This window comes from Neltuma alba, unplaced genomic scaffold (genome assembly GCF_004799145.2).
Source record: "Neltuma alba isolate B1F8T4 unplaced genomic scaffold, ASM479914v2 tig00010984_pilon, whole genome shotgun sequence".
NCBI lineage: Eukaryota > Viridiplantae > Streptophyta > Magnoliopsida > Fabales > Fabaceae > Neltuma > Neltuma alba.
Window position 1 is genome coordinate 21,106 of NW_021635745.1, and position 14,107 is coordinate 35,212.

The following is a 14,107-nucleotide window of genomic DNA, read 5'->3' on the forward strand; positions in this document are numbered from 1 at the left end:
TTATAATACTTCCTTAAGAATGCCTAATAAGCATGAATTAGCTTTTGGGATATAAAGATCTGTGCCCTCACGCAGTAAATGATCTGGGATCACCCAAGCAGTTTGGATCTTGTAAATATCTTCAAAGACAATGTAGAAGTTCCGCAATCTCGTCTTGAGAAGATTAGGCAACATAGATAATTGAATTCTCTCATCCTTAAGCAAAGAGAAAACTGAACTCCAACTAGCTTGCTCGTAGTTCCATGCATGCTGTTGGTACTTGTAGACGTGCTTTTGAATCCATTCATCTCCAAAAATATGCTTCAATTGAGATTCTTGAACCCTTTGAGCCATATAATGCATATTGGTGATTAAGAACAGGTGTTGACAAGCAGCTTCCTTATGTAACTTGGACTTTTTCTCAAGCTTTAATTCCAAGATTGAAGTGACTGATCGAAAATGAATTGTGACTGAGGAAACACTATTGTGGGAAGATCCCAGGATGTCACTAACTTGTGATGTGTCATGGCTCATTGAGTGGTACAGTGAAATATCATACTCTAATTCCTCTTCACCATTCAGTATATTAAGGGTGCTATTGTAGTCCAAGAAATAACTAATATAGTTCATGACATAATAGGTTAAGGGATGAATTCCACCACTTGGGAAAGGAGATCGAGATGGATTTGATGCAATGGCATTTTTAAATGCAAGAAATATTGACCCCACACAAGCGCCTAATTTGTTTAGAACCACGTTACTCTTGATTCTAACTGAAGAACCAACCTCACCTGAATACAAGGTATCTAGGTCTGGTATTAGATCTGCCAGAACTTGGTACATGTCAAGAAAACGAACTATTCCCTTAGGATTGTGAGGGCCAACAGATATAGCTTCACAAAATTCTAGAAACCACAATATCAAAGCCTTTAATGCACCAACAAAACAAATCAAACTGGCCTCAGTGTCTCCAAAAATCTGCTCACTAAGCCACTTCTCACTTGCAATATACACCCTGACAAATATTTTCACTTGATAAATCCATCCTTTGATTTTGGAGTTCAAACTATCTCATTCCCTTTTTGAAACATTTTCAATGCTCAATCTTTCTCTTTCAAGATGAAGCAGACATTCATTTAAGGCGTGTCTTCGAACATTTTTGTAGGCATGGTAACATTCTCAACTATAGTCTAACACAAACATTAAGCTTGCAATACATTTAATATGTTGGAGCAGTTTTGGACGGACTAAATCCAAGATATGCTTTTCTGATGCTTTGCTGAAACCACCTTCACCAATTGTGTCCTTTAATTCATTGGACTAGAAGGGGGTAGATTTATGATCAAAAGGATGCCTATTTTGAATTAGGAATTGCTTGAACTCATCCTTAAGTCGTGCCTTATCAGTTAGAATTTTGAGATCCATCAACACAAAATTGTACCCTTGCTCTTCTATGTTCAAATGCAGCATACTCTCCAACAATTCAATCAATTGGTTAGCCGCCACAACCACATTAGTCAAATCTTTTAACTTTAAAATCATGGATTGATCTTCCTTCCATCTCCTTATTTTTCTCAGGATAGCATTATGCTTACTTCAGATCAAGTTATCTCACCCGTCCTTCCTTTCACTTAATTTGGAGATACAACAAAAGTTTGGGCCAATATCTGCCACAATGAAAATATATCATACACAAGATATATGCAAATTACAACCATCATCTATAGGTTTGCCAACAACCAGGGGAGGAGTTTGATATTTCTTATATCATCATAACAGATAAATCTTGTATTAAACTATATGGGACATCATACAAGAAAACACTGATCATGATAAAGCCAAAATATATGGGTTAAATGCAAAGCTAACATGCATAGTAGCTCATATATAAAGGGATAGAATATCAATGGAAGCGCACAAAAAAAAGGACAATGGATACCTTGATAACTTATGTTGTTCTAGGTTAATTCTACATAATTAGTTGATTTTGAGTCTTGATTCATAGCATCTTTCAATTGCTCCAAATCTTCTGGTTGTTGAATTAGTTTCCATGGATAATAATCTATGCATGCTTTAGGGTTCATGAACTTGATATTCTCAACATTATTTCCTTGCCTGTACTTGTGAATTGCAAAATAAACTTCCTTCTTGCTTCTTACTTTTTGTGTTTTGTTCTCAATGGAAACATTGACATGATTCCATTTATCCATGAGGGAGAGTTGAAGCTTGCGAACTATGCTTTGCAAATCACTAAGATATATGTGATATCTCTTCATTGTTGAAAGTGAAAACCATCCAGAAGAAATTTCTTGTACAATGTCATTGACACGTACAGAAAATTTACAATCGCACAGAGAAAGTTGGTCATCTTTTACAATGATCCATATATAAATATTTAGCAACTCATTATGAACCCAAAAAGACAATGAATTTCCACAACTATATTTGTCAAGCCATTCTGGGATATTTTTTCCTTGCAAAATGAAGTCTTTTTTCCCTGGATATTGGTGAATTGCCTGAGAAGGATTAACAATCATAAAAAATTGATCATTTATAAATAGGAAAAACAAAAAAAGAAAAGAAATGGAGACCTAATTCAATAACATCCTTCTTGACGTCTCACTCAATAATGTGCAATGCAAGGCACTGAATTTTTCTAGCTTTTTTTGGCATCCCTTCAATATGTTGAAGCATATTGCAATTATCTAAGGAAAGATACTTCAAATGGTGACACTCTTTGATGGATGCAGGAAGAGTTGTGAAACTATTATAACTTAGATCTAACTGTATCAAATTAGGGAAGTAAGAGAGACAAAAGTCAAGAGAACCATTTGACAAATTACAATTTGAGAAGCAAACATGTTCCAATTTCATCGACATGGCCGAGCAGTGTAAGCATGCTTCTCTTTCACTTTCATGCATCTTAAAATGTCTCAACTCTTCACAAATGTTTGTTGTTATTGTCCATAGGTTTGGCATCATACAAACGACAACTGGCAACTGTTTAAGGTTATGACAATCATCCATGTTTAAGCTTTCAAGCCCAATCAGATTGCAAATGGACGATGGCAATTCTTCTATGGTTGTCTTATCCAAATCAATTGCTCTTATTTTCCTCATTTCGTCTAATATTTCTAGTAATCTTCGAAGACTTAAACACTCATAAAGGTTGAGATGTTCGAGAGATGCCAATTTAATACAATTGGTAAGATCCTCAAGTTTTTGCATCGCATAGCACTAAATTCTCTAAGCTTATCCAAAAGTCCAACTGAATCATGGATTTTAGTTAAGTTTGTACAATTATCAAGCCACAATTCCATCAAATTGGAAACTCCTAACAAATCTGGTATTTGTCTTAACAACTTGCAATTTCTAAAATTCATGCAACTTAGACTCTTGAACTTCTACAAAATAAAGAAAAATTTATTCTTAAAATCAAAAGGGAAAAAAAAAAAGCTTGTCCTAATACATTATATGCATATCTTATTAAGTGGTTGGAGTAATTTAATGGAACTATTGGACAAGTCAAGACGGATGAGCCTTATTGGGTGAAAATTAGATGGCAAAAATTTAGAAGGATACCCCTTCCATTCTAATACACTTATGTCCCGTTTGGTAAGCAAGTATTGAAAATAAAATATAGAGATTATGATTGCAATTGAAAAAAATCATTAAAATAATATTTAATATGAGTAATTGCTTATTGCATGGGATTCGACAAACCTATAGAAGTGGGATTGAGGAATACCACTTCTCCCCATGGTATTCCCCAATTCCACACATATAGGTTTGACTAATCCCATATAATGAGCAATTTCTTATACTAAAGACTCTTTTAATAGATTTTTTTCAATCACAATCTCAATCCTTAATTTTCAATATTTCCTACCAAACACAACCTTAAGGTGTTTGGGAGGTATTCAGGACTTCTAGAAAAGCTTGCATTTTTTATCAAAAGCATTTTGACCTTTTTCATGTGCTTAAATGCCTTTCCACTTCATTGAACTTCTTTATCTTCAGGTAAGTCTAGAATTATAACTTCAATCTCATCGAATCCCTATAAAAATAGAACGAAAACATAATAAATGTCATTATATGATTTATACAACTCATATAAGGAAAGGTTTTAAAAAAACAACATCATATAAAACAATCTTACTATGTTTTCTAGTAAAACATGGAGAATGTAGTCATAGAACCACAATCTATCTCGTTTTCTAGGCTCTTTTGGTGACTTTTTCCTAACAATTTTTTTGCCCATCTCTTCTATCATGTCATGAATAGTCACATGATTTTCTTCAATCTTCACAAGGGATTTATCCATAAGTGCTCCAATAATATACTCAGGATGAACTCCTTGGAAACTAAGCAATGTTTTTATGACATCTAATTTTTCACCTTTGAAAAAACATGCCAAGTCAAGGAACATCTCCTTCTCTTTATCCTCTAAAGCGTCAAAGCTTAATTTCAAGACTTCAAAAACTTGTTTATTTGGTATTCTTTGGTATTTATCATATGTATATTTCCATTCATGAATCCTTTTGCCACATAAATCAATGCCAATTACTTCCAAGGCCAGTAGAAGGCTACATGAATAAAGTATTACAGTATTTGAAATATCAAGGTAACTAGAATCTATATTTTCTTTTTTCAGGGCATTCCAACTAAACAGCTGAAGAGCTTCTTCATCATTCCGTTCCCTGACGTTATAAATTCTTTTAATCCCATGACATGCTAACAAATGCTTATTTCTAGTTGTAATTATGATTCTACTTCTAGAATCAAACCAATCACATCTTCTCACTAGAGCCTGTAATCGCTCCAATTTGTCAACATCATCAATAACTAAAAAGATCTTCTTTTGATGAAGCCTATGTTCTATAATAGAAATTCCTTCATAGGAATCTCCCAATTTACGATCTTTTTCCATGACTAATTTGTAAAGTAATATCTCTTGAAGATACAGCAAGCCATGCTTGTTAGAGGTTTTTCTAACATTAGAAAGAAAACATAAACCTTCAAAATGATCAGCGATTGAGTTATAAATTGTCCTTGCAATTGTCGATTTACCTAATCCGCCAATGCCACAAATTCCAACCATTTTGACTTCTTTATTGGACCAAATATCTAGAGGTGACATCACTTGTTGGACCCGAGGCACAAGTCCAACTGGATGATTGGTGACATGTAACGGTGTGCGATTGATCTTTGTAGAGATTTCACAAGTGATCCTTCTAATATATTCTTGTTCTTTTGCCATCCTGCCCATGACAAAAATTATCATTTGTTCGGTGCTTGTTTGGACATATTATTTCTGATTCTTAATATAAAAGTTATAGAACTAATTTGTGAATATTAATAAAATTAATTAAGTTAATTATTTGTAATAGATGGTTATTTTTTTCTAAAATATTCTTGTTAATTATATGTATTGGAAGTAACTCTTAATGAAAACTCTTTGACATATGCAATCAAGATAAGGATTACTTAGGAGGAAAAGGATAAGTATTCAGGACAAAGTGAATTAGGATTTTATATTTAGAATCAAATTAAATTTTTAACTAGTTTTTATATTAGGGATAGAAAGTGCTACTCCTAATTATAAGACCTCATTTATAGTTTACAAATGATATCTTATATATAGGATTGGAGGGAGTATTATGTAATTTTTAACTGTTTCCAAACCAACGCAATCAAACCACGAGCAGAGATATCCCAAGTTACGGAGTGAAATAAAATATAGGCAGAAGTGCACTTTTAATTAACCCTTTAATGTATATGAAATTTTGATTTGATTTTTTTAATTTTATAAAGTATTGTTTTTAATCCACCAAACCTGCATATTAGTCTTTTGAAAATTAAACTTAGTATATCAGTACTCAAAAATACTTTATCAATATTTTAAATTTTAATATTAGCATCTTTTATATTAACAACCTTATGGATGGAGGAACCCAAAAAATACCTTATAATAAAACTAAAAGATAAAAGCGAAAGAAACCTTATGTAGTTATGTGAAATCAAATGATTAAAGACATACTTTTGTCTAAAATATATATGTGAGGTGTCGCTTGGATATGGATTTCATCTTTATATTCTCACATAAATTAAAATGTAAACAGCAAGATACTCTAATTTACAATTTACTACCAAACGCATAAAAAGAGTATGAATAACGACTCATTTTATTTTAAATTTCTTAATCATGGGTATATTGAAAATGTAAATAACAGTTTGTTTTATTGAAAAAAAAATTACTCCGTGCAAAGTATGATTTGTACAACTTGTTGATTTAATTTGTTACTCCCGTATGTATTAAAAAGTTAAACCAGACATCTTGTTCCAAAATTTATTATTCCCATGTGTCCCTATGTAATAGAAATGATTTTAATAGCAACTTAAGATTATGTTTATAATTTATTATTTTTGCGAGTACTAAAAATTATAAACAATATAATTTATTAACTTTTTAATAATAAATTCTAAAGTAGAATATATTATTTTTAAAATTTTAACTTATGTGATAATATATAAGATATTCTGAAATAATAAATTATTCTTTCTAATTTTAATATGAAAAAATAACAAGTGGATTTAGAGGTCCAGAGGCAATATTAAAATTTGAGACGTGATACGTATGGGACTCACCTTCCTTCGGAATAATTCATTTTTTGTGGGTGCTGACGGGGGCTACTTATTTCCCCCTTAAATGACGATGGCGTTTTTTATTTTTTAAATAAAAGAAAAGTTTAAAATTTACTAAATTTTAAAGAAAATTCAATAAAATTTAATATTTTTTTATAAATATAATAAGATATATTAATTGTTTCTTATAAAATGGGGGGGAGAGGAAAGTGCTGAATTTTTTCTTTATTAAAAGTCAATTTTTAGGGTAATTGTTGCATGGGTATTTAATAAAAGAGAGCACTGATTCGTTAAAAATAAATATAAAAACTAATATTAAAGTAATAAAAATATAACATGAAAAGTCAGAAAAGGCAAGGACGTAAATATCCAGGTTTGAGATGCCACCCAGACAAGTTAGCTGTTGGAGACAAAGCCAACCTCCACTTTTGCAGCTTATACTCCTCCGTCTCCGATCTTTTCTGCAGGTAAAGCAATGATTCTCCATAGCTACCTCTCTGATGTCTCACCTCTGAAGGATCCGCGTAATAGAATGCCGGATACACCAACCGACCTTCTCTTTTGAAGCACTCTACAATCTTAGTAAGTTCATCCAAACAGAACGTTAATGAAGCGTAGTTCTCAGAAAAAACTATTATCGATATTTTGGATTCTCGTATGGCTTTTAAAAGAGACGCTTTGATCTCTTCCTCAGCTTTTAGGGATTCATCATTGATGAAGGCATGGATTCCGCTTTGATGCAGAGAATTGTAGAGATCATGCAGAGAATTGTAGAGATCGCCGACGAAATTCAAGTGAGTATCCTCGCCTCGAAAGCTAAGGAACACATCATACGTCCATCTGTAAGTAATCAGCAAGAGCCCAAGAAAGAAGTGAGCAAAAAGAGATAGCAAAGGACTAGGATCGGAAGATCGAATATCACTTTGATGTAATTATGGAAAAGAACAGAATTCCAATTGAAGCTAAGCTATATATATATTCCTTTCATTTAGTAAATGGCTTTGTAGAAACTTGAAAGAAATATGAGAAAATGACCGAGATAAGATTTCATTGGCTTTCAGAAGAGATTGTTTTTTTAGTCAAAGGGGAAAATGTAAGAATACCAATAGTGCAATTAGTTCCTATCTCATGAGGCCACGTGTAATAATACAGTGGATTTGTCGAAGGACTGGGAAGGAAGGCTGGAAGATGGAGCAGCAATTTGATGTGACAATGGAAGGCCGTGGGAACAGACTTTTTTCTTTTTCGACCAGCGTGGGAACGGACTAGGACTAAAACTTCGTCATTATTTCACTGTCATTTAGTGGCTTCGTGGAAAGGAAAGGGACACTGCAGAACAACGAAATGCAAAACGCTGACACACATCAAAGCAAACGAACTAACTACTCCACATAATTTGGTTGTTTATATTTCAGATATACAAGGGGAGGGAGTAAATTAACATACAAATTTCTTATATTTTTTTCCAATTTATAATTAAGTCTTTGGATATTTTTCTACTAGGCCATCAGCCAGTAGGTCCATCCCTAAACATTAAGATTGTTAGTAGCTCACGTACTAAATATAGAATCTAAACAAGAAATTCATTTGGTTTTAAATATAAAACTTTAATTTATTTTGTCTTCAAAATGTATAGTTTTGTTTATATTATTTTTATTGATTGCACATAATAAAAAACTCTCAATTAAAAAGCAGCTCAAATGTACATGATTAAAGATGATAATTTATAAAAACCAATTCAAAGTTTGTTTGGAATCATGGTATTAAAAGTAGCTTTTCAATCATGATTTATCAAATAAGAGATAAGTATATGAAAGGAATTTTATCTCAGTTTACATAAAAATAATTATAGGCACTTAAGATAAGCAAATACAAACTAGTCTTCAAATTTGTTACAAATAACTAAACTAATTTTTTTAATATTTGTAAATTAATTATCTAGTTTTTATATTAATGAGTAGAGTTAGTAATGTAAATGAATAACTTTGAGTGAGTCGGCTGACGACCTGATGAGCTAGCCAACGCGAAATGAAAGGTCAATATGAAACTGATCTTTTTGTGTAACTTATTGTGTTCAAATCTGTTTTTGCGGACCTAAAACAGAAGCAAACTGAGTAACATTTTAGTTTTACGCTTGTTTCATTGTGCATGAATGTGGTGCCATCATCATCTCTCCCACCCATCAACGATGTGATTATGAGTGGGGTCCTGTATTTTTCGTTTCAATGAGGCACAAAAGCAAAAACGTTTAGGGGAGCGATAGAAAGCTTTTTAAAGTGTTAATAATGATTGTTATTGGAAGAGATTTGTAAGCTTTTAAAAGTATTAATTAAAATAAATAAATACATTATAAGAGGATGAATTGATTTTTTTTTTTACCAACATTCCAATAAAGCAATCATGTATTGCCTATATAACAGTTCATTTGTTAAACAGAAATTAATTTAATAAATATTCATATATAGGTTTATTATCATTAAACTTTTAGTAAAAATTTTAAAAAAAAATAGAGGTGAGCAAAACCGAACCGTAACCGAAAAACGAAACAAACTGAATTTAATTTCAATTATTTTGGTTTTTATTTTTTAGCAATTCAGTTTCAGTATTCGGTTCGGTGAGTGGAAAAAAAAATTCGGTTATAACTAAAAAACTAAAATAAATATATTATATATTTATATTTAATAAATATTATTATAATAAATATATATGTGGGTATATATAAACTCTTTAAATATATTATATTCAATAAATATGGTTGTAATAATATTATTATAACAAATCACATTAAATGATGAAATATTTATTAATTAATGGTTGTAAATATGTTTTATTATTATTTTTAATTTAAAATCACTTTTTATATTTATATATTTCTATTAATCGGTTAACCGAATCAAAATATTTTAATTAATTTAGTTTCAGTTAATTTGGTTAATCTATTTCAATTTGGTATTTAAAATTCACTATATTCGGTTATTTGGTTAATTCAGTATCATAGAAAACCAAACTAAAAAACCGAATGCTTACCTCTAAAAGAAAATGGCACAAGGACAATATTGAAAGCATAACTTTTATATGTGCTTCTTATATTCTTATTCATTAAAAATATATTTTTAATATTAACAATGTTTTGCTTGTTACAAGGTATCTATTAACAAATAAAAATGTTTTGTTTAAAATAGAAAAAATTACAATTTATCTTTTATTATTTTGCAAAATGAAGCTGATATATACAAATATATAGCACGGCATATTTATGGCATAGGAGACCACAAAAAAAAAGATGTGCCCACAAAATTCGTCAAGATCAAAACATAGTAGCTAACTTATTAAATTTATCTCAAATTAAAAAAAAAATTTCAACTCTACCCATATTTAAATAAGATTACAGAGGAGACAACAAAATATAGATGTTATCAATTGTAGGAACGAATTTGACAAATAAGTAATAGTTACTTTTCAAATAACTAATGGTTTCATTGGTTTGGACCAAGTCATTCTTTTAGAGATGACTTGTGCCGTTGACAGGAGAAAATAGGAGTGTAATTTGAACATGAGCATGGGGATGAGTCATCTATCCAAAATCATAATAATCTCAGCAGAATTTAAACCGTTCCTTACTTGTTCAGGAACTCTTCTTTTGTGATTGGAGGGCATTTGACATAAAATACAGAATATATCACATCAACAAGGCCAAGCAACGACGAAGGCACACTAATCCCAGGTTGTTGAACCATCTTGAGTATGATTCAAGCCTTAATGCTATTGCTAGATAGCCTTGATCGAACAGACTCCAAATCTGGCACTTCCTTAATACTGCAAAATCATCAGAGTCAGGACATTCTAGAGGTAGAGTATCCCAAATTCAAAAGAAAAACTAATAGCAGCATTAAAAGTGAAAACCAAATTTCTAGTGTGGCATGGCATCCCATAGTAGCTTGAATTTCATTTCCCTTTCATTTTTTATTGATGGCTTCATTTTCAGTACATTACAACTCAAACCGGAACACAAAGAATGCTGACTTGGGATGTTTTTACCAAGAAAAGACATCGCCACCTATAGTTTGTACAAGACATGCAAATCTAATGATATGCCCGTCCCTAGTCTTGTGACTAGTAGGGCACCACTACCTTGCGGGCGATATACTGGCCACATGACTCATATAAGCATAATAATTTGTATGCATGAGAATTAACAAAACCAACGCACAAAAATTTAGTTTTATTTAATCAAAACCGAATTTCAAATATACAAATCCACAAAGCTAAGAAATATTTTACTTTGGCATCTGACAATGATCTAATCCACTCAGTTTCCATGGTCAGTAGATGCAAATTGAGAGACTCACCAGTACATAATATCTCCACTAGGGCCCAACTTCTTGTAGATCCAATCCGGCACTACCTTCTCAAGAAAATTAATCTGCTCTTCAGCTTCTCCTGTAGAGAAGACCAAGTAGTTAGTCACTCATCATTGTTAAGACACTAACAAGCAATTAAAAACTACTTTGAGTTATAGTCACAATCAATACATACTCATCTCAACAAAATCTAAACTGTTCATTATTATCTTGGCAGGAGCTCCTCTTTTGTGATTGGAGAGCTTTTGATGGAACAAAATATAGAATATATCACATCAACAAGGCCAAGCAACAATGAAGGCATCTGCTGCCCAGTTGTTGCACCACCATATGATTCGTATTTTTATGAGAACAATCAATGACCTCAACCACCTGTACTGAGCAACCAAATATGAGATAATGACAAGAATATAAAACCACAAAAAACTCACAAAAAAGATGTAACATTTACCAGAAAACAAAAAGGAAAAATAATTTGGGGCAAGAGCAATAACTTGATCAAATCATGGCCTCTGTGACAATACATTTAAGTTAATTATAAACTCTTACTACATTATTCAAATTTCAAAATGTATCCATGCCGAAAATGAATATAATGGAGATGCATGTATCTTTTAGAATTATACAACTGCCCCATTTTCTATATATATTTTTAAGCAGAGAAAAATAGAATATGGGCTACCATTGTTTAGTATGTCCCTCACTCTTGTTATAACACGAAGACGATCAACTCAAACAACACTGAACTCTATTTTATTCTTTTAATCCAACCAAGGTACAAGATCAAGATACAAAATGAACAAAATACCAGCATCTATGAACAACACGGAAAAGGAATACATGCTCGCTCAATAATACCTAAAAAGTAAAGTCTACAAAATTTTAAATAGAGAAGTTTTATTTGCAACTTTTCTGTTGTATATAAAAAAAGCAATCATTGCATGGAATTATGAATGATTTTCGGAAGCATACCATGCCTTGAAGAATTAAAAAAATAGGAGCAGGGTCAGAAGGCATACCTTCTGGAATAGAACAACAAAATTAGAAACACTAAAATCCTCAGTGCATGCTCGACCATCTTCAGGGATGTTTTCACAAGCATCTCTACTTGATTCTAACTTGTCACCATCATAATCACCTTCATGTGAAAAAAGAACTCTTTTTACATGCTTATTGCATGAGATTGAATTTTGGGTGGTCATAATCTTAAGTTTAACATCAGAACTGGGTGCCAATCTTCTAAGTGTTGACTGAGCAGGTGTCTCTGTCATTAACATATCTGTGGATGAGGCAATCTTGAGATGAGAGCTTCCATAACTACCACAACTAACAGACTGTGGAGAGCAAATCAGACGTGCTGGCGTATTAACAACACTACATTGGAATCCCATAGAACATGATTCATTCTGCTGTCCTTCTTCCATGTCCCGATCATTTGTGCTATCAGATTTCAAATATGAAGTAGTACATTTTTTCTGCCATTCACTGCCACCTTCACCTCCTTCATTTTCCAAGCAATCAGATGAATGATGTGACTGACCAATTGGACTTGTTACAACGTTATTTTCTGTCTCTGACACAGCATTATTCTTTGAGAAATGCCTTTTTAAAGGATATGGCTGACATTCCTGTAATAGATGTTGATTTTGATCGGGAGTTGATGATGAGAGTATAGAAGGATCTACAGGCAAGTCCTCACAAATCAAGCTATTTCTTTGTTGAAAAGGTTCTGGTAGAGTAGCTTCTGGGATATCAGTATTCTGGACCACAAAGTAAAGAAAACTTCTGAGAAAGATTTATTAACTTGTTTTTGAATTTAAAAAAAAAAAATTACCAGATCGAAACCACACTCAAAACTCACAGTATAGAGAAAGGTAATCTACATACAAACAGAGTTATTACAAAAGGATCAAAACTCTCTAGGTTTACATTTAAAAGTTACACCCCACTTGGTGAATTGTAGGAAAGAAATTCACAAAAAAGTCAAGATACTCCTCTGGGCCACAATATAACTGGTTTAAGCACCTCACATGGACCAAAAAATATTAGTTAAATGGTAGTTATAATATTAAATATGTAAAGAATAGATATCCAAACATGCCATTGACAAAAGTCAATGCTAGATTAATTATTATGACTAATTACTTATAAAGTTTAATTGTATAGAAGGGGAAAATAGGGAGACAAATATTAAATGCTCTAAATATTATCAAACTGGATTTATATTTTGGACCAAGCCAAACTAAGGAAAAAGGAATTATATTGTGGATCAGAGAAGTACATAATATCTATTACGCTCCTATTATCGTCACTCTACAGTAATTATTTATTTTTATTACCTTTTTTATCTAAGGACATAGCGGACACTTCTCATTCCATGCTATTTTGTTTACCAATCCAGCCCCATGACCAAGAAAATTTAAATTGATATTTACATAAAAGCAAATCAGATAAGTTTGACCTATAGGACGATCCCAAAATATTGCTATGGTTGTCATAACAGCTTTAGACAGAACAAATACAATAAGCCATAACAACACAATATTGGAATGATACCTCTGGATGCGTATTGAAGAACTCAAGCAGCCTAAAAACAAAAAGTTGCCGGAGAGCCATATAAGTATTTTCACTAGAGTGTCCTAGCACAACCTCATGTACCAAGGTGATCTTCAAATCAGGCTTCATACACAAGTTTCTATTATCATGCACTAATACCTTCTCTACGCATATGGCTTCAGGAAGTATATACTTTATCTGCCCAAGATCCCTGTACAAGAATTTTCTGCGAAGAGAAAATAGCAGCAGCACAACATGCCAACCAACAATAGTGAGAAATGAGAACTGAATTTGAAAGAGAATTAGGCGCTCACGTTTCTGGAAGCTGTGTGGATCCTTCCTTGAGTTTGGTGGGTAACGGCTCACTAGTCTTCTCTGGAGTCTGACAAGCGATAGATTTATCAGCTCCATGAAGGATCTTCGCACACTTAAAATTCAAAACGTTTTGTTCCCCTCCTTCCAGTGTTTTCTGATCCATTCTCCAACAGCAACACAGTTCAGGAAGAACCGGAGGACATGAAAGAATTGAAGAATATCATCATGCATTGCTAAAATTCCACATCGTT

At 32.3% G+C, this 14,107-nt stretch overlaps 3 protein-coding genes and 1 long non-coding RNA gene across 4 annotated transcripts; all 4 read right to left on the minus strand.

Annotated features, from left to right (window-relative positions):
- Nucleotides 1-3,740, minus strand: LOC114760517 (exocyst complex component EXO70E2-like). The gene is made up of 2 exons (XM_028949775.1): nucleotides 3,703-3,740; nucleotides 1-994 (listed from the first exon to the last, which is right to left on the minus strand). Exons 1-2 carry the CDS (start codon nucleotides 3,738-3,740, stop codon nucleotides 1-3), a joined length of 1,032 nt encoding a protein of 343 aa, XP_028805608.1.
- A 3,228-nt stretch (nucleotides 3,741-6,968) lies between these two features.
- LOC114760518 (TMV resistance protein N-like) lies at nucleotides 6,969-7,910 on the minus strand. The gene is made up of 2 exons (XM_028949776.1): nucleotides 7,903-7,910; nucleotides 6,969-7,464 (listed from the first exon to the last, which is right to left on the minus strand). Exons 1-2 carry the CDS (start codon nucleotides 7,908-7,910, stop codon nucleotides 6,969-6,971), a joined length of 504 nt encoding a protein of 167 aa, XP_028805609.1.
- A 2,272-nt stretch (nucleotides 7,911-10,182) lies between these two features.
- Nucleotides 10,183-11,197, minus strand: LOC114760529 (uncharacterized). Its single transcript, XR_003742064.1, has 3 exons — nucleotides 11,161-11,197; nucleotides 10,974-11,064; nucleotides 10,183-10,440 (listed from the first exon to the last, which is right to left on the minus strand). It is a non-coding gene; the product is annotated as an uncharacterized LOC114760529 (long non-coding RNA).
- A 9-nt stretch (nucleotides 11,198-11,206) lies between these two features.
- On the minus strand, nucleotides 11,207-13,731 carry LOC114760527 (uncharacterized). Its single transcript, XM_028949784.1, has 3 exons — nucleotides 13,542-13,731; nucleotides 12,005-12,745; nucleotides 11,207-11,357 (listed from the first exon to the last, which is right to left on the minus strand). Exons 1-3 carry the CDS (start codon nucleotides 13,668-13,670, stop codon nucleotides 11,256-11,258), a joined length of 972 nt encoding a protein of 323 aa, XP_028805617.1. The 5' UTR covers nucleotides 13,671-13,731; the 3' UTR covers nucleotides 11,207-11,255.
- Between the last annotated feature and the right edge of the window lie 376 nt (nucleotides 13,732-14,107).